Genomic DNA, 24210 nt, shown 5'->3' with positions numbered 1-24210 from the left:
AGAGTATCAAGAGTATCAAGGTGAAAACAAAGGCACCGAATGATGCTAAATGTACAGATTCTCTGCTCGAGTTTAATTACACCATTCCTGTACATCAGTCCTATTCTGTAATTGGCAATGAGAATATTCATCTAATTTTTTAAAATACAGTGCCCTTGAAAACTACAGCTTATGAGCGATAAATGGTGGTGAGGCAGCAGCAGATGGCATTTCTAATTCACTCACTTCATTAGCACCAGATCATCATTTTCACAGGTTAAGGAGGGCCATTGGCTGGGTTGCAGGTATAATTGGTTCTATCACCGCTGGCCGGCAGCCAGTGAGTACAATGATCAGTCATGCAGCTTCTCTAATATGGACAATGTTCAGTGTGTGATGAACTGAATCAATCAGCGGCCTGTGGCTGCTGGAGGAATTATGGGTATAATGGGGGTCAGGATCTTTATAATACATCTGTGATTAGCCATACTCGAGCAAGGATGCACAACTCGCAGCAGGCTTTGTTTCACAGGCTGATAAGTCAAAGACGGAGCCAATGTGGGAAGTTTGATGAATTATATCTTAGAGTAAGCGAGCAGAAAAGGAGCCATTTATATTTAATATATTGCGCTATGAATAATTCCAAAATCGCAAAGACTTCACTCATCAGCCTCTAACTCTTTGTTCTCCGTGGTCAAAGTTGATTATTTCACTTTGACTCTGATGATTTTTTTCCACTCACACTATTTACTGGATACAATTTTTCATGTTTATTTATGTGTTTCACCCTTTAAAACATTTAACAATATTTGTGTGGTGTGAGATATATTGTACTTTTTTTTGCAGTTGTTTTAACAACGTTTCATAGAGGCCAAATGCCAATAAAAACTTTCAGTTAGCAGTATTTATGCCTCCACACCAGCGATAGCCATGGCCAGAGGCGTTATGTTTTTGAGTTGTTCATATGTACATACGTCCGTCCGTCTGTCTGTCCTTACATCCCATTCTTGTGAACACAATATCTAAAGTCTAGAGGGAATTTCTTCAAATTTGGCACAAACGTCTACTTGACTTAATAATGAACTATTTAGATTCTGGTGGTCAAAGGTCAAGGTCACTGTGACCTCACAAAAAAATGTTTTTGGCCAAAACTCAAGAATTCATACGCTAATTATCACAAAATTTCACACAAATGTCTAATAGGATAAAATGATGATGCGCTGACGTTCTATATCCAAAACGTCAACATAACTGTGACGTCATAATCTGCAAAAACACTTTTCTGGCCATTATTCAGCATCATTTCTCAGGAACAGAAGGGGAGACATTTGTTCAGACTAAATCGATATTGTACAGCGCCTCATTGTTGATGCAGTGGGTTTCGTCACTAACCTTGAAACTGTTCCGATTGTATAGATTTTCTGTGCTGCCGCGGGTAGATGTGTGTGAGTCATTTAATTTAAAGACAAGAGTTTCATGGTTGCTCTGTGAAAAAAAATCATCATTTCTATTACAAATGTCTTTGTTTTGGCACGCATAAAATATTGTGTTTTTCATGTTTGTTTGCCATTTTTTCTGTACATTTTTACTGTGAGATTGCAGCCAGGAAGGGAGTACATATTCTGAGGGAAGCAGCTGAATCAAGCCTGATGATGTGGAAAAACTGGAGGCAAACCAATATGTGCTTTGGTTTTTACTTTTTCTTCAGCTTGGAGATAAGTAAACACAAAGAAACAATATGAGTTAAACACGGCAAATGATAGAAGCAGACAGAGTAATGATGTGTGAGTGATAAACAACTGGTGTGAAATCTATGATAATTACAAATGCTGTAAAAATTAAAGTGTTTATGGTTTACATTTGGACAAACAAACAATAAGCTAATCTCCCTCAGGAGCCACTTTGTACCGTTTTTGTCTACGAAGAGTTTTTAATAGAAAATCTGCATTACCAGCTAGGGATGTTGAATTTGAAAGAGGCAGCGAGGGAAAACTTTGTGTTGAGTTGCATTGTGGGAAATGTAGGATTTATTGCTTTGAGAGCTTGTCCCATACTGAAATATCAAAAATCATTCAGAGTGCATTACTTTAGTCTGTCTCTAACTACTCTAACCCCAAATTTACTGAAGACTGCAATACTGAATTACTAGGGCAGCCATTTAATCAAAGCAACAAAAGCTAACATTTTGTGATATATTCTCATGCTTTACCATGTTTTATATATGCTGAAATAACACAATCTAAAACCACTTTGTAACTAACTAAACCAAAATCCAAGAAACATCCTAAAATCCTAAAAACATCCTAAAATCCTAGAAACGTCATGAAATCTTAGAAACGTCCTAAAGTCCGAGAAACATTCTAAAATTATAGAAATGTACTGAAAACCAAGAAACTTCCTAAAATCATATAAATCAAAACCTAGAATTATATATGGGCAAATTCAGTATTCTAATTTTATAGAAGTGGTCAGTTTAATAAAGCCTGCATGTAGGGTACTCTAATGGCACAAGATCAAACTGCACTCTCTGCCAGCTTTAAAAGTGATTCAAAGTGATATATATTATTCTTTTGATAAGTATAATCCAGTAATGTAATTTATATTTGATTTTGATATGGGCCTTTTGTTTTTTTAACTTCTATTTATTTTTTATTTTATTTTTTAAAAATTTGTTTCCTTGAATTGTTCCCGGATGTTGCCGTTAACTACGTCATGTAAACAGGAAGTGCGATGCCAGAAGCGGCTAGTTCAACCAGCTCAACTCGACGCGAAGAGCTAAAATCAACAACAAATCTTTAAACAAACTCACAAATACTGCTCTGGCTAACAGACATTTATAAAAACAACACTTTCGGGCTGTTTCAGCTTTTGTAGTTGTGGTATGTGAACAGTTTACCTCCTGAGCTCGAGCGCTGGTCAACTTTTGCTAGGATGCTAAAGTTAAGTTAGCTAAAGGTTTTCGGGATGTTTTCGAGTTTTCTCTACATTTAATCCAACATGACAACAGCGTTGTATTAGCTCGTAAACGTAATGGTTAACAGTTAATAAGTCCACGGTACACACGGGTAAATATCGGTTAACGCTGGCTGCGTGTTGTCGTTATGGGAGAGAAGGAGCTGAGTCTCATTGACAAGAATATAACGAGGTGAGCTCTTTTTTTCATTGCTTTTTTCTTTGTATGTCTTCTAAATCATTAGTTAAGAAATTCAGGCGTATTATCCGAAAAATGTCCTTAAAATATCAAAGCCAAAAGTTCCTATTGTGCAGGAAAAAGGTCCCTGTTAGTGTTATTACATGACAGCATTTGATCATTACTACCAATACACAGTGGAATAATAAGGTACAAGGTACTATGTAAAGAAAGAAATTACTAATATACTACCTTGTACCTTGGACACAAGTGAAAAGAAACTAGGGGAGAAATAATGCAAGATGCAGAATGCTAATGTCAACATAAAATAATATAAAGAAATAGGCCACAAAAGCAAAAAAAGAAACAGTAAAAGCAATAAATCCACAAATAAAAGGAAATAAAATAGATAAAACATAAATTAAAAAGGTAAAATAGATAAATAAAATGAAATCACAAGATAAAATAAGAAGGCAAAGCAAAATGATGACGTTTACATAAAAGCAAGTCTATGAAAATGAGTTTTAAGAAGTGATTTAAAAGTTTTCATGTTTAAAGAAATGATTTTAAAGTAGCCATACTTTTATTTCGACAGAGCCATTTAAACACACTCAAAACAATTTAAGATAGAGTATTTACTCTTTGGTGCTCATAGACTAACATTATGTTCACACCAGTCCAAAACATGTGATAAGGGATCACAAGAAGCACTTGCTTCATGTTAATGTCACAGTCCCCAAATTTTGGGAACCACTGCCTTTAGGATGTCCATCAAAAGGATTTCAAACTGAAACAATGGAAAGGTCATCAGATACAATTTTCTCTTTTCTTCTCTTTTCTGTGTTTAACATATCTTGTATGTGTAAGTGTATTGTATTACCTTATTTAAATCACTGTGTATAAGTATGGGGTAACACTTACAAAAGCACCCTACATCTATTATGTATTCTACAAAAAAAGAGCCATAAGAATATTTATCAATGCAGGATTTTTTAAACACACTAACTCTCTGTTTTCAAAAATCAAATGCCTTGAAATTTATGGACCCAGTAGAATTTTAGACAGTGCAGCTAATGTATAAAGCAAGAAATAATTTGCTGCCAAGCAATATACAAAAATGTTCTTTGACGGAGAGGATGGCTATAATTTCAGAGGAAAGCTCAACTTAAAGAAACTTTGTGCTCATACAACCATGAAGAGTTTGTGTATTTTAATCTGTGGAGTAAAATTGTGGAAGGAGTTGGATGAGAAACTCAAGTGAAGCAAAAACATTACTCATTTCCAGAAGATGCACAAAAATGTTATTTTACAGAGGCACAGGAATGAGGAAAGACTTATAAGACAGTCATGTCTGTCTGTGACACAGAATGACATCTGTGTTGTATGTACAACTTAAATTCCTGTTTATAAACTGTATATTGTGTGTTTGGTTGAGTGCAGGTGCATACATGTATGTATGTATGTATGCATAATATGTTTACATAATATTACCATGTATATACATGCATGTGTATATGTGTATATATATATATGTACATGTATTTATATATACATATGTATGTAAGTATGTGTGTGTGTAAATGTGTAAGTTTGTGTATATATGTTTACATTACATTTATGTTCAAAATATATATCTATCAAATCATACTGAATATGTTTTGAGTTTGGAGTTGTTAAAAAGACGAAAAAAAGTCATTTAAAGACGTCACCATGGCCTTTAAAAACTTGAAATTTGATCAAAATAATCCACAAAGTTATCAGTGATAAAAGCTGTTTTTTTTTGCTGTTTTAGAAAGATCTTTCTGCAGAGTGGGAAACCAAAGTGTTTTCTTCCCAGTTAAATCTGTTGTTTCACATTGTTGCTTTTGTCTAGTTTGCTGGATGTCCCTCTGAATCCCACTGTAACATCACTCAATCTGCACTGCAATCACATCCCGAGGATCGAGGGCCTGACCTCATCTTGGCACCTGCGGCACTTAGACCTTTCTTCCAATTGCATTTCAGAGATTGAGGGTCTAAGTTCCCTCACTTCCCTACGGACTTTAAATTTATCCTGTAACTTAATCACCAAGGTTGAAGGTGAGTCTTTAGTCACCATTTTACTATGGCGATAAATCTTTCAGCTTTGTGGATGTTCTCAAAGTAATAATTCCTCATTACTGAGTCTATGAGCTGTAAAATCATTCAGTTGTTTATGTCTCCTCCCTCTACCTCAGGACTGAACGGACTTGTGAACCTAACGAGATTAAACTTGTCCTACAATCAGATAAACAACCTCACTGGTGAGTTAAAAACAGCCTCAACAAACACTGTTTGTTCTGCACTCAGACAGAAACACAAGTTGACTGTTACGTCAATGCTGTTGATTCCTCATGTCCTCATTAGGATTGTTGTATCTTCATGGCACTGGATACAAGCTAAAGCACCTCAGTCTCCATGGCAACCACCTGGACAGCATCGATCACCTCCTGCAGTGCCTGCTGGGATTGCAAAGTTTAGGAGAGGTCACGTTGAGTCAGGATGACAGAGACAACCCTCTGTGTAGGTCACCAGGTAAGACATGGAAATGTTATTTTGGGATACAGTTGAAGTGGTTGGATGGTTATTTTACCTGTGAATATGTTCTTTAACAGATCCACTGTATCCGTACGTGTTAACTGCTATGCAAAACCCCAAAAGTCAACATGGTTTAGTTGGAAGAGTTTAAAGTGATTTAAAAATCCTGGGGGTCATCTGCATAAAGACTGTTATTGGATAAAATATCAATACATCGGTCTTTTTATTTTTCTCTTTGTGCGGCTCTGCAGCCCTCCAACTGTTAAAAACTCATAGAACTGTGTAAAAAAAAAAAAAAAGACTACAATCTGTTTAAAATGCTAAAAATGAACACCTCATTTTACCAGAGGCAGTGCAAAGCAACAGAGCAACCTTGTGCTTGTTTTTACATTTCTCATTAAAATAAATCAATCAAATCAGTGCATTCTGCTGTTAAAAGGATGTATTAATTAATTCAGCACCAGTTAATATAGCCTATATGCTTCCAAATGCTGCAGACCAATTGCATTATCACTTGGTATTCCTATGTGGTGTATTGCGTCTGTGCCCCATATATTTGGGTTTTATTTCATACTATACACACTCCACTTTGGTAGATACACCTAGCTAAAACAAATGCAGTCTAGTTTCTTGCTGCATGCTGACAACCCACAATTGTAGACTGCACCTCAACACCTCATGCTCACACTCACTAAACCCTGTTTATTTCAAAAACCAAACCAAAAAAAAAGCACTAAACAAGTGTTTGTTTGGGAGGGATGCATTTCAAGTTTTTGAAGAGACTTAAATCTCAGTGCACTTAGAGAAAACAAAGTAAAAAGAATATAATATAATGTCATAAGATTTACTGCCCTGCATAAAACCTTACTTTTTTGAAAGTAATGGTGGTCATCTTTTGTTGAAGACATCCTGGTTCAACTTTATGGTCTTTTTGGAGGATTTATATTTTACTACTCTGCTTAACACATTTATGTCAATGAAGGTAGACAGACAACATATTAGAAACACCTCTCAATTCAACAGCACTATAAACCATCAGCCTCCAGAATCAATACTCCCTAAAACAGTTTAAACACTGTAACCACCATGAAAGTTGATTTTTTTGGGGTGTAACCAAATAAACTGGCAACTTAGTGCAAAGGAAAGATTTTACTTGTTGGACATAAAAAAAAAAGTGAATCAATAGTGCTATATACAGCTGACTTTATTCTTTTGTCTGTTGTTTTCAATGCATCTGATCCATAGACTAACAGTCTCACAATTCTCCCTTGTATACTTTATAATGACAGCACAAAAAAAATTAATGATTTTTTCAAATTGACAGCCACTGATCATAATGACTGTGACTTATTGATCTATGTATTCATCTCGTGTCTGTATCTTTTCATAATTGGATTGAATGCAGTTTTATAAATGTAAAAGTCTTTCCAGTGTTGTCCTTTAAGTTTTGCTGTGCTCCCATTATCCACATCTTCCTGTTCATGATTAATTCACAGCAGTAGCTGTTGAAAGTGAGTGTTTTAAATCCATGAGGGCGCACTTAAAGCATTCCTAAAACCCTGGCTGTCAATATGTGAGGGTACATTTAAATGAGCGGCGCTCAGTTCTTATTAAGTGAGCCGCATCAATAGTGCATATGAGGATAGCAGACGCAGAAGAGAGGTTATTCATTTAGGTATAGATTATTTGATTTTGTGCAGCATAACACCTGATGTTTAAGCCAAGCTATAGATGTGACAGCACTGAATAATGGTGTTAGTGGATAGTTGAGCAGCTCTAACCTGGTCGGGTCTATCTCACTGTAGGTTACAGGGAGATTGTTATTCAGTCATTGCCACAGATCTCTGCTCTGGACGGTCTGGACCGGCTTGGAAATCCAACACTTCCAGGTCTAGGGAGTCCCTGTGATATCCCTGGACTAGAGGACTACCTGGACCTCCTGCTGTCCTCGGATACTAGTCACAGTGAAGTGGTAATTTTTGACACCATACCACACTTAGTAGCCTTAGATTGATACTATTATATTTCACTATAATTACCATATTCCAGTATTTTTTTCTTAATTTAACCTTTTATTTAACCAGGAGGTCTCTGAGATAAATTAGACTACCTAGGAGCATAAAAGTGTCACAGACTGAACACACACAAATCATTAACAACATTTATATATAGCACATGAAGTAGGATGTGTGTGGGAGATGCTTTACTTTAGAGGAAAAAAAAACAAAACACAAATCTACGTTTCCATTGCAGATTAGAGAGAATGCCCACGTCACCACACCCCGTATCAATGAGGTGCTGACCCAGTTTCGCCAGCGCATTGCCTCCCAAGCAATCACAGATCCAGTCGCACAGGTTCCCTCTGCTGCGACCGATCCAGCAGACCCAGTTAATGAACAACGTATCAGGAAACTGGAGCACCAGGTGTCCCAGCTCATCCAGAAGGTGCTTATTTCACACTGCTCAGAGCCATTAAGTCAGTTATTCAGAAGTATTTGTGTGATCTATACAGCAGGTGAGACTAGGTGAAGAGATATTGATATTGATGGGTTATATTTAATTAAAAACCGGTGTATTTATCCTTGTCCTCACTTACAAATAGATTATGAATCACATAAAATATCAGAAGATGGAATATTTTGGCATTTTAAGATTTAAGAGAAGTTCTTCCCTAAAGATGCCTGATGGGAATGCTTAATTTGTCAGTTCTAGATTAAGTATTCATGGTTTTCAGGCTGCATCTCTGCTTTGATACCACGAATATTATTTCTTTATCTTTAGTATGAAGACTTTTTATGTTTGATTTATGCTATGTCTCTCAAATATATCCAGTCTTTAATTCATTTATTATTTAGTTTATATTTCTGCTGAATATTCATTTTATCCCGTCACATATTATGAGAATGTCTGTGATGATTACTCAGGTCCCTGCGGAGAATAAATCCAGCAGCTCTACTCATTCTGCGGTGACGGTACGCAAAGCCAAGAGGGACACAGATCGCACGTCAGAAAGTGAGTGTGACAGTGGGAAGGAAAATAGGAGGCGCTCCAGGATCCCCAAACATCGGAACAGCATAACATCAAGGACGACCCCAAAGGAGACCAAGAGCCGGAGATCAGACAGGTGATTCTTCGCCTGAAAAAAAAAAAGATGTTTCAGCCTTCAGGTTAACTACTCCGTAATGAAAATAATTGGTTTTGATTTCATGTTTACATCTGCACTCCCTGATTTCATTATACAAGCGAACTGACTCCCACACAAATCCCCAAATTCCTCTAAATTTAGTTGATGTTTTAAAACTCAACTGTGTGAAAACTTTTTAAGCGCTATTGGACATTGTAACAAGTTCAGGGAGTGTAGCTTTGAGTAATCACAATCATACACAGTGTGCTGACATAGAAGTGATTATGTTGATTTAATTGGCAAATTCTTGTTTTGTATGCCTCTGCACCAGTCCAGATTTTGCTCTCGGGCTCTCCGTCCATCCGTCCCATTCTTGTGAACATGGTATCTCAAGAACACCTTGTGGGGATTTCTTTAAATTTGGCACAAATGTTCACTTGGACTCAACGATGAACTAACTAGATTTAGGTGGTTAAAGGTCGAGATCTTGTGAACGCCATATCTCAAGAACAACTTTTGGGAATTTTTATTAACTTTGGTACAGACATACACTTGGACTCAGTGTTGAAATGATTAGATTTTGATGGCCAAAGGTCAAAAGAATTGTGACCTTTTGTGTCTTATTCTCATGAATCCTCTTAAGAACAGCTTGAGGGAACTTTTTTCGACTTCGGTCCAAATATTTACCTGGACTCAACAATTAACTCATGAGAATTCCCTGGGAAAAGGTCACAGTGACCTTCTCATTCTCATTAAGGTGTTATCTCAAGAACATCCTGAGAAGTTTTGCTCAATTTTGGCACAGACTTCCACTTTAAGTGAAGGATGAACTGATTAGAAGTTGGCGGTCAATTTTGTAAACCCGATACTTGTCAGATACTCGTCTTGGGTGTCCACCTTAAAACTGTACTGATTGTGTGTGAAGCATCCATTTTTTCAGACATGGAAGTAAACTTTAGGTGCGACTTTACTGGTTCACAGAGGAACACAACTGTGAGGCGGTAATTCTAGTTATGATGATCAAACACAATACACAGCCATGAATATTTCCATTTTGTTCAGCGTGCAATAATACACTACCATCAGGTATCCTAATATTAGAGGAAATCCTTTTACCACTCAGCTGGAAGCCGGTGATGAATTTTCCTCTCTGAGCGATGTGGTAAACTTCCCTCCTCTCTGTTAGAAATTACAACTGTCATCTCACTCCCATGATTAACGACGGTGCTTGTACGCTCTACCCCCTCATCTTGCTTCATCAGCCACTGATGACATGTACTTAGGATTCAGTAATTTAACTTAAGTAAGCTCCCAACTGTCCTCATCAAAGGCAAGGTGATTTTAAAAAATTAGCTCTAAATTCAATTCAAACTTGTTCAAACTTTGTCTACTTATAAAAGTGAGCCAGACGCCTGCTTTGACTTTTTTGAGCCAGACATTAGCTCGAGGGCTGTTTATAATCCATTTCACAGCTGGTTCAATACATTTGTTTTATGTGCAGCGATCAGGAGAATCATAAACAGAGGAGTTCAAAATCGGCTGAGGGGCCCAGGAGGAAGACTGGCGGCGCAGGAGGCACAGACGCAGCGAGGCCAATAAGGAGGGAACCTGTGAGAGCTGCTAAGGCCTCAGGCGACGTGAAAACAAAGTCCACCGAGGAGGAGGAAACCTACAGGGTAAGACAAAGAAAGGTCACCTGCAGTCTGAACGGCAGCTTCTATTTTTATTGAATAAATGTAATATGAAGAAGTTAATGTCTATGTACGAGAGGGGAGCAGATATCCTCCGGGTGTTTGTACCCATAGTTCTGTGAAAGCATACTTTTGTTTGTATTTCTTTTTATGACACAAAACTATTACACAAAGACATCCACATACAGGAACAGAATTATAATTGCTACTTGTACAAACAACTTTAAAACAAGACAATAACAAAATGAACATTTTAGATCACAATTGTTGCCCTTTCTAAGAAAAAAATGAGACTCTAACTACATCCCAGTGATTCCAGTGATACAGATTTTTAAAAATTTAGTCATAAAACATGAAATTACACTAAAGGGCCCCCCCATCTGTTTGGTTAATTAAAAGATGAATCCATTTTTGTCCAACAATTAAGTGAATTTGAATGAACACTTCATCATACATGCAAAAAAAAAAAAAAAAATGTGTTTTAGTAAAAGGTGCAACAGAGGCATCAAAACTCATTAAAAGTATATACATAATATATTTCCAGTTTATTTAGCAAATTTAACCCCAACCTTCACTCTGGCTGACAGTGTCCCACACATGCTCAAAACCTAAATTCTGTTACCTCACTGATTCAGCATTGTTCTCCTATGATATTATTGGACTTGCAATAGATTAATGCTGTCACTTTTCCACACGAACAGCTATTTGAATAGCTTAACATCACCAACTAAACATAATCAGCTATTTTATTGCATGGCATTGACATATTTTAGTGTTGTCTTTGGCGAGAGCTACATTCACTTCTCAGCTCCTCAGTGCACCAAACAAACATGTTGAGCTCCACCTTTGCTTAAAGAACTATTTTACTACTGGAAAAATGTTGGGTTTGAACTGGTCATTTCAGCACAAAAATTAGCTATGATCAAACAGATAGTTGAATTTTGAATAAAAAGTAAAAAGCCTACAATAGACTTAAAAAAATAAAAAGGAGCCACAAAGTCTTAGACAACCTTTTAAACATGCAGCAGTGCTCCCCAAGTCCTGTAAACAGACTTTGATGTGTAAAATCGGTGGTGTCCTTTATTTCGTGTCAATATTCTGCGCAGGACCCACTGACACTTCAAAAACCTTTTGAAACACTAGATGTTGTTTACTTGTTCATCCCTCAGTATTTGTGTTTTCGTGCATGTGTCAGACTATTGTGGAGGAGCGTGACCAGGAGAGGGAGAGGCGCTGGAAGGCTGAGCAGGCTGTGAGGAAACTAACAGAGGAGCTAAAGTGCCTGCAGACAAAGGTCCACGCGGAAAAAGACCTGCAGAGCATGGCCCTGCACACTACCGACAGGTGAGAGGAAAACCGCTGGGTTACACGCAGATGCGCTTGTTTGCAAACATGAATCGGTGCAGCAGCTCTAAAGCAGATATCATGATGGGAAGAGATAATTGAGCTTGTCTCTGTGGATTTTCATTGTCAAATGCATAATGGATTCTCATCTGTTACAGCACTCTTTATCTTTTATTTGGGCTCTCCTGAGACCAGGGCCTGCTGCTTGTCTCGTTCTTGAGCAGTGAGAATCCTTTCCACCATCAGACATCCTGACTTTCATTGTCCTGTAGCCTCTCATGAAATCAAGCACACATTTTAGCTCCATTATCCAAAAACCTTAAGCCAGGGATACTCAACTTGGTTTGCCTGGGGGCTAATTTTATTAAAATGTCAGAAGGCCAGGGGCCAGTCGCAACAGCCCCATGCATGTTTCTAGAATTTTAGGACATTTCTAGGAATTTTAGAGGTTTTTAGTATTTCAGGACTTTTCTAGAATTTAAGGACATTTCTAGGATTTTAGGATTTTTCAGATTGTAGGACATTTGTCAAATTTTAGGACTTTTCTGGAATTTTTGAATGTTTCTCAGATTTCACAACATTTCTAAGAATTTATGATTGTTCTAGAATTTTGGGATGTTTTTAGGATTTTAGGACATTTCTCAAATTTTAGCACATTTCTAGGATTTTAAGACTTTTTTTGTATTTTAGGAAAATTCTATGATTGTAGGACATTTTTAAGATTTTAGGATGTTTCTTGGATTTTAGGACATTATTCAGATTTTAGGACATTTCTGGATTTAAGGATATTTCTCAGATTTTGGGACATTTCTAGGATTTTACTATATTTTTAGAATTTTGAGACATTTTAGGATTTTAGGATATTTCTAGGATTTTTACAACGTTTCTAGGATTTCAGGACATTTCTCAGATTTTAGAACTTTTCCAGAATTTTAGGACATAAGGAGCTTAGAGTGGACCTCTGTCAGGGGTACAGAGGATCCTTTACTGGCACGTTTTTGATAAGCAAGCTATATTTTGATGCTTTTTTATGCACTATGACAACTTATGTGTTCTGAAAGTACAAAAACAATTCCCAATTTTAATCACTTTATTTACATTGTGATTAGAAAATGGTTAGTGGGTCACCTGGGACCCCGTTGAGGCCAGATTTGGCCCGCAGGCTGTAAGGTGAGTATCACTGGCTTAAAGTATGCTTGAGGTTGTCTGCGATATAATGAAACTGTTTCATTAACACACATCCTGCTCATTTACCTTATATTTACATCCCAGAGGTCTGGTTATCTATAGTTAAATATTCCTGTATGTGAGATCATTTGGCCGTGTGCTGCTCTGCACAGATAGAGCCAGGTGGAGCCATCCTGTGCGTTGTTCTTTTGCTTGAATCACACCCTGCTTAGATAAATCTACATTATGATTGTAATTAGAAGGCTGGTGAAAAGCATATGTTAGCTGAATTACATGAATCAATCTCAAATGTCACTCTGTAATCGCACTGAACGCGGCTGCTGCTGTTGACTCTCTCGCTCATCAGGAGACAGATTACAGTGAGATGACTCATCATGGCTAATTTGAAAAGGAGAGCAACTGTAGGTGGTCGAAGTCGTACTGCGTGTCCTGAATTCTCCCAGCTTGTTCTTTTAAATCTTTTCACCAGACTGCCCTTTTGTATAATGCTTTTTTTTTCTATTCCCATTTCACTATATTTCCATTTTGTCTCCCTTAAGATAAGACTTGCTGCAGTGTCAGATTTCTTCAATTTCACAGGCTATCACATTTTTAACAGCGAGTGATAAAACACAGGGGACAATCAAGGGCATCACAAAACGAGTAGCAGTTGCCAATATCACTTTCCATAAAAAACAGTCATTTATGTTATTTCTCTTATCATGTTTTCTCCCCATACAGACTGAAAGAAATGTTACTGAAGGAGCGATCGGGGCGCTCTGAACTGCAGACTCGTGTTGAGGAGCTGGAGGGGAGGTGTCAGTCCCTAACGCAGCAGCTGGAGCAGGCCCGCAGCAGTGAGGAGCAACATAAGACTGCACTGCACAGACTGGAGGAAAGCATCTCCCATGGAGAGACGCTCAGGGCTCGCCAGCAGGCTGAGGAGGTCGGTTTGTTTACAAGAGAACTCTTGTATCTCCACTTTAAATATAGATAAAGAACATTCAGTCAGGAAGTGTATTTAGAGTGGTACAAAATATGCTGCTGTCTAGCCTTGAACATGTTAACTCCCTGTTACACTTTCATTTTTTATTAAACTGGTGAAATAGTTCAGTGATCTCTCCTGCAGAGAGAATAAATGCAGCCAGATGAAAGGATTCAGCAGAGAGGGTTCATTCAGCTCTGAGAGTTTGTGATGAAATGTGGTATAAAATGTGCTGACCTTCCTCAGATGAAGCGGCACCAGGAGCTGGAGAACAAGGCTGCAGCTCTGAAGAGAGAGTTGGACATCCAGAGAGCCTCGGTGCATCAGCATAAACACAAACTGCAGCAGCTGCATGAACTGCTGGCATCCAGGGAACAAGAGCACAGGTACATCTATTTTTTTGGCAAATTATGTTTATTGGTTGTTTTTTTTTCATTTAAAATAAACAGAACAAACATTCATAAACCCCATTCCTCCATCCCACATAACAAAATCTCAGTAAAAAGGTGTAATTTAGACAAACACATCAATTATATTTAAAAAATATATAATAATAATAATAATACAATTTAAAAGACAAAGATAAATTAACACATAAATAGAATAATAATAATAACAATAATAATAATAATTGCAACAACAACAATAACTGTACATTAAAGAAACATCTGCTTATACAGCAGTGTTTGCATTAAGTATTAAAGTATGTATTAAGGTTTACATACCTTAATACATTTAAACCAAAAATTCAATAAAAATAATTCAGAGCACAGGTACATCTAATGGATTTTATTCATTTATTTATACATTACACTGAAAGTTTTGCTTAATATAAGGTTTACCCTCTCTTTAAAGGAATGTCTCACCCACAAAATTACCATTTGTATTGGAATTATTCACTGTGTGTTACCTTGAATTTGTGAAGGAAACTTCGTTTTTCTCGCATGCCTCCACAGTGAACAGAAAATCAAAAAAAGCGAACCTTCGTGATAAATTAAAGAAAATGGGGTCCTCATTTAACAACAGAAAAACTTCATTAAAAAATCTGTTTACAAACTCTCAGTTTATTTACATATCACATTTAGAAATACTGCATATATTAAAGTGAATGGCACACAAACACTAGTTAAAATTTAAATAGCCATATTAACAACAATAAATGGAAATAGGAATTACAAAGCAATATTATATGTGCACATGTCGAAAACAGAATAAAACTGGAGGGATGAATTAGAACAAAAAAAGATTATAAAGTAAAAGAGGTGTGTACAGGGAATATAATTAACCTGGTTTCTTTGTGCTTATGTAAAAAATATATATCCCTAACATGATCATAACTGGGATTATTCATGTCATGTGTTTGGAAAGGACTTGGATTATACTTTGGGAGTCATGTGCAAGTTTGTTAATGAAAGTTTTGATCTTGTTTTGTTGTTGTTTAATGAGAACCCCATTCATTTGAATTCTTGGAGAATGTTTGGCTTTTTTTAAATTCTCCATTCACTGCGGAGGCATGCTCAAAAAAACAAGGTTTTCTGCACAAAGGTAACATGAGGTCACAAATTGATATACAAATGGTCATTTTGCAGGTGAGGAACTCCTTTAAAGGCTAAAAAATCTATTTTTCTCAACTTCTTCTCATGAGAAATGGGCCTTTGCACAGATTCAACAGTTTCTATCTTTGCTCTCTGACTGGTTTGAAATGGGTAGGGCTCAGTCTGAAAACAGTGATGAAAAATGTGATGACACTTGTCAGTTATTCAGTTGATCATTCATCAAGAACCACACAGCCGTAATCGTTGGGATTTGCTTCCATTACAGCATCGTAGGTTAGCTCAATACATGTTTCCAGCAAAAACACAACCACGCAGTTATGATGAAGCTGATTTAGTTGTGTTTTTTTCTTTAATACTTTATTTTATTTTTAAATTACATTATATGAACAGAAAAAAAACACCAGAAAAAAAGGGTAAATATGAGGTCATGGGATGTTTAAAAAGTCAAAGCAGATTTTCTTAATGTAAGGTACGTTTCTACACACGATACATACAGTGTTTATGAAAGATCAGTCTCATTGCCTTCATAAACGTGCAATTTTTTCCATTGTTTTTCTCCCAGTTCTCTTTGAAGTTGTATGATTTGCTGAGTTTTTGAGTGTGAAATAATACATTTATCTAAAAATAATTACTTTTGTGGTCGTGAACATCCGATGTTATAGAGAAACGCCTAAAGGATAGATTCATGATTTTTCAGCTCTCTTATGAAACAACAGCCAGTTGACCACCTGAACACTGAAACAGTCTTTACTTACTGTATTAATTCATTCAACAAAATTTCTTTCCCTAATGTTTTTCAGTAAAAGTATTTTAAGGCAGAATAGACAAAAAGAAAATCTATCCTTTAAGACTTGAAAACAATCTTTTGGGTGTTTTAATATTTAAAAGTGATAACTAATTTCTAATGGTAGCAAAAGTCTTTTAGAAATCCGACAGCTATATCTAAATTAAAGATTCACTCAAATAACTACCTTTAAATATTTATTGGTGGATGTTAATTGCGTCTCAAGAGTGTCGGCACACATGTATCATTTAAACTCTTTATTAAAACATGTTCCTATTAGTTTTGTCTTCAGCTGACTGTATTTCTTTTGAAACTACAGTTGGAATTTCATGTTATGACCCAAAAATTACAAAATGAAGGCCATCCTGTTTGTGTTAAGGCCCCAAAAGCCTTTAGAGCAGTTCAGCGTACCATCCTTGTTTGTATCGTTTACAGAAAACAGCTGGATTTGCGGTTGCAGCCTGGCGGGGCAGATTTCCGTGACGCAGTGGCGAGAGAAGTTGCATTGGTGGAAGAGAGACACGGCCACAGGGAGGTGGAGCTGCAGGAGAAGCTTGCAGAGGGCAGGCGACAGTACGCCGCTCTGGAGGACGAGTTCCGCATGGCGCTAACCATCGAGGCTGCTCGCTTCTCTGAGGTCTGTTAAAAGATGGATGTGTGCCGTACAGATGGCCTGTAATCACTGAAGTCTTGTCCTAGATTTGACTTCTCTGCACAGTCCAGCTGATAAATTATGACCACGTCCAGTGAAAAGTGAAATGATTGAACTGGAATTGACCCCAATCTAGACTGAGCTTGTGGATTTTTTTTTTCAGCCTGATGGTGAAAGCTGAGATAGAATTTGGGTCATCCGACTCCGGACAAGTAGGCTGTGATTACCACAGGAGGAAAGCCATACACAGGGATTGGATTTGAATCAATTTTGCACTTTCTCGTTATAGATTCTGCACAAAATGTAATCTAGTCTTGATTGCCACCGCTTGCGCAATTTTCTACTCCAAGTCTCCGACCTTTGACCTTTGGAGAAGTCTGAATAAGACACAGATTGCAAGCCAAATGCTCATTCATGGAAACCTTTAAAAAAATCGCTTCTGAGGATCCGTAACTCTTCTTCTTCTGTCAGTTGTCGAATGAGACATTGATTGATAAAATTGTTGAGTCAAGTCATGCTCACACCAAAGTGCTTCGACTCTCATTCACATTTAATTCCACCTTCTGGCTCCGCTTCTGCAGGTAAAGGAGGCTTGTGATCAGATGACTGCAGAGCTGTTGGGGCTGAAGGCGACGCTCGCCCAGTCCCAGCAGAGGGAGAAGAAATCGGGCTCACTGGTGCAGGAGCTCACTGCCATGGTCAAGGAACAGAAGAGCCGCATCACAGATCTCATAAAAGCCAAGAGGGACGCCGTCACTGATCTGAAGGTACAGCTCTGAAGTCAAAGAAAGAGATCTGGCTGAATTATTAAAAATAAATGTTCGATCAGGTTTGAAAAATCACATATCAAAGAGACGACCAGTTTGCCTTTTTAAAAACGGCTCAGCCTGAGTCTTTAGGAGACTTTGAGACATGATGAATACTGAATGGTCCAGCTGCCTTTCCATCTGTCAGCCGTGACAGATGGCCGTTTATCATTAATACTGTCTCTCCCTCCGTCTGACGTTGTGCCAGAGCCGTGTGCGTTCCTTAGAAGCAGAGGTGGAGCAGGACCGGCGTGTCGGCCTGCAGCTCGAACTGCTCAAGAAAGACAAGGCACGTCTGCTGTCTCAGCTCACGGCTCAGGAGTCGGTGATCGACGGCCTCAGGGCGGAGAGGAGGATCTGGGGTCAGGAGCTCGCTCAGCAAGGTGGGAGACGACCAGTAGGGTGCTCACTGTCCACTTTGAATGAGACTTTTAGGGCATCTCACACATTTACAGACAGTTTTAGTTGTTATCAGCACACACTAGTACAAGTCTTCCCTTGAGTCCAGCTTCAGTGGATGCTCCATACTGGCCATGAGCAGAGTGAGTCACTCTTAACATTCTGGAGACATTACTCAAGAGTTAGTGTGAGGGAGACAGTTTGTCTTAAAACTGTATTTTGTGATGTTTTACTTCATCTGTATCAAGTAAATCCTGCCATCTAGTGTTTATTTGGAAGAAACATGCTCTCAAACACTTCAGTCGAGAGAGCTAAAACTTGTTCATTTGGGCTGGATTTTAATACCAGGAAATGTAAATGGACCAGACATCTTCACCAGCCTATTCAAACCCCCTTTTTTTGTTGCTCTTATTAAAGACAAATTTTAAATAAATTCAAATAAATGAAGGAAAAATGGAAATGTTTGTTTCACTTTTGAAATAAAAAAAAAAATTGGTCACATATCACATCAATAAGTGCAGGAACAAAATAAAAAACAGCTATGAGCAGAACCAAAACGTGGGAAAGAAAAGTAACCATTAAAACACACTCTCTCTCTAAACCAGTATCTCCCTCCTTTCCTCTCCTCTCTCTTCCACACACTCCTCATCTCATGACGTTTTCCATCGAAGCTAAGGAAAAGTGTTCAGGACATATTTTTTTGACTTTTGAACCGCAGCACAGATGTTTTGAAAAGCTACTAAGCATTGTTGTAACTGTGTCACAGCAGAAATCGAGCCGTGTCGCTATAATGACCGTTCATCCTGCCTGATCAGTGCAGTGGATTTGTAACTCAACAGAGATGACAAGGAGGAGAGATGGTTTATGAGTCAGTGCTTTGCCACTGAAGTGAATATTGCAGACACTGCATGTAGTTTACAAAACCGTCCAACCATTCGATCAGATTTATGCATGCCGGGCTGCTTGAAGGTTGCTTTCTGGCCAGAAGAGTATTGCAGGCCATCGTTTAAACTTTGTAAAGAAAAAAAACCCTATATATAAAAGTCACTGACAAGAAACGTAATAAATGAATAATGTACATGAAAAAAGACAACAAAAAATAGATGTTATAGATACACTATACAGGATTTTTCTAAAAAAAAAAAACCCAAAACAAAACAATGTATTGACTCTTGCAGAGGGAATCCCTCTCAACACTTAAAAAGAGGGTTACCACAGTTATGGAAAAACCCATAGATGACATGGAATTTCACATTCACATTTTCCAGGCTTGGAAAAGCAATGGAATTTGTAAAAATCAGTTTTGGGATAGTCATGGGATTTTGGTTGTGTATTGAAATTGTTAACACTTGTCCTCTGTGGATAACCCTCAATGTAACTGAACATAACGGCAAGTTGATTTTCTGTTGTTATCGATGTAATGCTGCTCTAATGTGCAACGATGTGTGACGTTTGTTTACCTTCACTTACATTTTTACAGTGTTTTTCTGCTTCCTGTCCTTCCCTAATGTATGCCACTTAGCTGAAATAATGTTTTACTCTGATATGTTTAAAAAATACCTGGCAAAATTATTATAATAGGTGTTACCATGGAAAAGTTTTGAAATTTTATCCATGAAAAACTTGAGATCCTTGCTATGAGTGTGTGGTGGTGTGTTTCTCTGTAGAGACTTCCCTCTGCCTTTATTTTCTTTTTATTTTCTGTGCTCTGGACATGTAAGGGAGAGGTTGGGACTTTATAAAAAGGTAGCAACCAGATGCCAGACTGTAAGTAATAGGCATCCAAGAGACACAGCTGAAAAATGCAAACATAGCAAGGCGAAATGCCGAACCAGTGTGAATCTGGGGTTTGCTTTTACTTCTACGTTCACTTTTGCTGGCGAGCGTATTTTCAAACAGTAACCGACAAACCTGCATAGTATACTTTTAAAGTTATAAAGTGCTATCATGAGAGGCAAGATCCAGTTTTCAGTGTTATGTATTTCTCTTTTCTAGGTGCATCCTTGGCTCAGGATCGCGGACGCCTGGAGGCCAGGATAGAGGTGCTGGGCACTGAGCTGGAGACTCAGAAGAAACAGAACGAGAGAGACAGCGATGCCTTAAAAATCAAAACCAAGATAATTGACGACCAGACAGAGACCATCCGCAAACTCAAAGAGGTAGCGGGATACTTTGGTTATAAAAATCAGTGTGTTGTTCAAAAAGCAAATCAACCAAACCAAACCAGAACCTGCCACTACTTCAATGTTCATATTTTTACATTTTACCATGAGCACTGCATATGAGCAGTGTGTGTTTCTGTATATATATCTATCTTATCCTGATTTTATCTTGAATTTCTCTACCTCCTTGGCCTTCCTGCTGTCCAGGCCCTGCAGGAGCGTGATGATCAAATCCGTAGGCTGCGCGAGGAGGCGGTCCAGGCCCAGAAGAGGCTCCAGGAGCAGCAGGAGGAGGAAACAGCTCGGCAGGCTGAGCTGAGGGAGCGTGTGGAGCATTTGAGCCTGCGCAAGGAGGAGCTGAAACAGCAGCTGGAGGACAAGGAGGCAGAGCTGGAGGAGATGAAAAGAGTTCACAGGCAAGCACCCAATCACAAATATATACAGCAGAGACACACACTCAGACATACCAGCAAGGTAGAAGTTTTACTTAATAGGAATAACTGATGTTGTCGTACAGTTTAGAGTACACACCTCTGCAGCACATGGCCTGAGACAGCCCTCCCTAACGTGATCAAATCAGTGTCTTTACCATCATATTCCTCTGTATCTATTTTCTCTACCAGTGATTCCAGTAAGAAGTGGCAGGCGAAGGCGGAGCTGCTGACTCGACTGGAGAGCCAGGTGAAGCGCATGAAGGAGAACTTTGACTCTAAGGAGCGCTCGCTGCTGGAGGAACGAGATAAAGCAACAGAAGCACACAAGTACGATACTTTCCCTTTGAAATTGCCTCTCTGCTCTTTGGTTACAATGATACGATGGGAAATAATAAATCTTTCTCTATACAGCATATTTAATCAAAACGTAAACAATGTAAAATATGTCACACTCTTTGGTTACATTTTGGGCCCGTGTGTAGTTTTCAGATCACAGTTCTTAGGGTCCATATTGCAACTATATTTATGGAAAACAATGAATCAATTGATGTTATTATCAGGATATTTTTTAGCCACTTGTGCTCGGCAGTTTGAGTTGAATAAGTTTCGTAATGACGTGAGCTGAAATAACAGGGAATGCATTGCCACCATCAGTTCATCAATCCTTTATTCGTGGAGGAGAGGGATGTCATTCCCTACATCAAGAAAGCTGCTAAAATGTTTTTCCTCAAAGCCTAAAAAGAAGACCACAACAAGAGGGAACTGTTTGATTCATTCTGGTCTATTTAGGCCAGTGAGGACTATTTGTTGAATGTGTGCGTCTTCCATCTGTCCAGCAAACCCAAAAGCTAAAGAAACGTAAAGACTCACAATTATTAAAACATATTAAGTGTGAAGTCTGGGGTCAAATCATGGTCAGAGCGTGTTGGTGCCCTTGAGAGAGAAGCAGGTGAGTGACATCATTTTAATTGAAATAGTTACTGTTTATGTCAGTGTTTCATTTTTGGGATCATCCACCCTAAAATCCTCCTCCTACCTACTGTAAAACTGTGTTTTATTTTATTCGTCCTGCAGAGCTACAGTGGAGAAGTTACGCTGTGTTGATGACGCATTTCGTCGACAGCTAGAGTCTGCTCAGGCTGCACATCAAGCTGAGCTGCTTCGACTGGCCAATGAGAAGCAGAAACAGATTGAACAAGCCAATCAGAAGGTAAAATACACACAAGGATATTTTTTCTCCAAGTTGGAAGGTAAGAACTGGAGCTTTGTGCTGATGCAATTATGAAAAATGTGATCCAAAGTCTTGCCTTTAGCTCTAAATGTGGATAATGGTAAGTATAGTAGAGAGTTCTAATTAACCCTTAGGGCCTGGTTTAATATTACACACACTCGTAACACTCTGTGCTCAAAATGCACTTTTCAGAATTGGGCCATGAAAAATATTGTACATAAATATTATTTTCTACTTTCATTTAGTTAATTGTAACCAACATCAGTCCTAATCATATGTTTCAAATACTTTTAACTACTTTTAACCCTTTAAGTGCTAGATTTTTGTCATTAAGCCACTAAGTTTTTAGTTGAAAAGAAAACACACAAAATAATATATTTTTAGTATATTACATGCAAAGATGTTTTTTTTATTTATTATCCCAGCCTGGGATATATCAATGATTTGCAGAAACATTTATTGTGACAGTGCGCCTAGTGGAAATACCATGTATTTTCACCATATGCCAAATGTGAAAAAATGGTTTCATCAGTTTGAAAATGGTAAAAAAAAAATACAAATTCTAAGGCAAAAACCCAGAATTACAGCCAGAAATAATACATGCATGTTTTTATGCTTTGATGGCTGTGGGATCAAAATGTCAGTTTGAATGGGTTTCAGTTGCCCCTTTTTTGCACTTAACAGTATGAATGTAAAAATTATGTTTACAGTGTATTTTAGACTTATTGTACGACCTGAGCTGGAAATTCCAAGATTAAACAAATTACACAATCTTGCCAAAGTGTATGCCATATGCATGAACATAGCCAAAATTATCAAAAAAAATAAGAAAAAAAAGTGTGCAGAATGCGCCAAACAATTTTGAAGGGTTATATAGACTAGAAATAGTAGCATTAAATATTACATTTTGGAGAGAAAAAAGAAACGACATTGTAGAAATGATGAATGCAAGGAAGTAGGACAAACTGTGATGCAGACATGCAGTTTGACAATTTCACAAGAGGCATCTGGCTTTTTAACCAGTTTCTTGTCCAACTTCATGTCTATTCAATCATTCACATTTCACCTCACAAGGCTTTTCGTGTCTCTAAAAATGAGCCCCACATTGAATGGTTAAAAAAAAGTATATGTTTTCTGTAGCTGAGGCCGTCTGTCTGTGTGCGTCCCCTTCAGGTGTTTGAAGTGGAGGAGGAGATGCGTCAGCTGCTGGAGGAGACGGAAACTAACAAGAGAATCATGGAAGAGAAAATGAAACGTCTCACAAGTGTACTAAAAGACTTTTAACACATGCTATATGGTAGCATTTAAATTTAAATACTAGAATATTTTTTTTAAACTAATCAGTTCACTAGCTGTTTTTTTCTATATTGTATGTTAAGTTATTGTTGTGTTTTAGAACATCATGAATTATTTAATAAATTATCTTCTGAGAATATGCTGTCCTTTATTTAAATTATACATAATCAAATTGAACAAATGTAAGATAAAAATGCAAAGTTTCTTTTGTTTTTTAATTATAGAAATATATAAAACCATTACCAAAGGAGTACTCAAGAGTCAAACAAGCATAGAAGAGAGCTTAAATGCTTAAATGTTAACTGAAGTTTTGTTTAAAAATGACAAAACTCTTGCCCATGTAGGTCAAAATTATGAGATTCTTGGTAGATTAAGTACGAGATAGTAAACCAGACTACTCTTTTTTTTTCTAAGTTTAGGACCTGTGCTTGTTAGGCGTTGCTTGGGTGGGTTTTATTGTTGAGACTTTGAATTAAGTGATTTTGATAAAATATCACTTTTTTAAGCTTAGATTTTGTTATGTTTTAGAGTGTTCATTGCACATGCTGTTTTCAAAGGTCGTCTAAAATTTTAAAACCAAACAGTTTCTTGCTATGATAAATGTTGTAATTTTAGCAATTAAAAAAAATAAACAAAAGCATTCTTCCTAAGCCTGCCAGAAACTTTTAAAGTTTGGCTGACATTTAAAATTAATTAAAAAAATTACAACCTTATCAGATTCAGAGAACTATATTTATTACAGAAGGGTAATCCAGTTACACAGTCTACCAGTCACATAAAGCAGGACAAACACAATCACCATCAGCATTTAAACATCACCTTATGAGGTTACTTGTCCCTCCCTGCCAAAAATAAATAAAAACCAATCCTCACTGCTTAAAAAATATGCTTCCCCCTTTTTGCGCCATCCCCAC

General features: G+C 37.6%; 1 protein-coding gene across 1 annotated transcript; it reads left to right on the top strand.

Annotated features, from left to right (window-relative positions):
- Positions 1-2684: 2684 nt before the first annotated feature.
- lrrcc1 (leucine rich repeat and coiled-coil centrosomal protein 1) lies at positions 2685-23433 on the top strand. Its single transcript, XM_042497884.2, has 19 exons — positions 2685-3124; positions 4983-5188; positions 5326-5391; positions 5495-5662; positions 7471-7637; positions 7919-8110; positions 8590-8789; positions 10291-10465; positions 11676-11824; positions 13733-13937; positions 14223-14362; positions 16752-16953; positions 17550-17735; positions 17983-18157; positions 20169-20332; positions 20543-20751; positions 20959-21096; positions 21844-21979; positions 23174-23433. Exons 1-19 carry the CDS (start codon positions 3081-3083, stop codon positions 23282-23284), a joined length of 3033 nt encoding a protein of 1010 aa, XP_042353818.2. The 5' UTR covers positions 2685-3080; the 3' UTR covers positions 23285-23433.
- Positions 23434-24210: the final 777 nt, after the last annotated feature.

Source organism: Plectropomus leopardus, chromosome 12 (assembly GCF_026936395.1).
Source record: "Plectropomus leopardus strain MGB_pleo_1.0 chromosome 12, ASM2693639v1, whole genome shotgun sequence".
Lineage (NCBI taxonomy): Eukaryota > Metazoa > Chordata > Actinopteri > Perciformes > Serranidae > Plectropomus > Plectropomus leopardus.
The sequence above is the reverse complement of the archived record's forward strand: the minus strand, read 5'-3'. Positions and strand labels throughout refer to the sequence as shown.

What these genes read in the sequence shown, in the direction of transcription:
- lrrcc1 (XM_042497884.2), top strand. Translation starts at nt 3,081, where the DNA reads ATGGGAGAGAAGGAGCTGAGTCTCATTGACAAGAATATAACGAG. An exon ending in TCAGATAAACAACCTCACTG is followed by an intron (nt 5,392 to 5,494) that starts GTGAGTTAAAAA and finishes TGTCCTCATTAG; the next exon opens with GATTGTTGTATCTTCATGGC. An exon ending in TTGAACAAGCCAATCAGAAG is followed by an intron (nt 21,980 to 23,173) that starts GTAAAATACACA and finishes CGTCCCCTTCAG; the next exon opens with GTGTTTGAAGTGGAGGAGGA.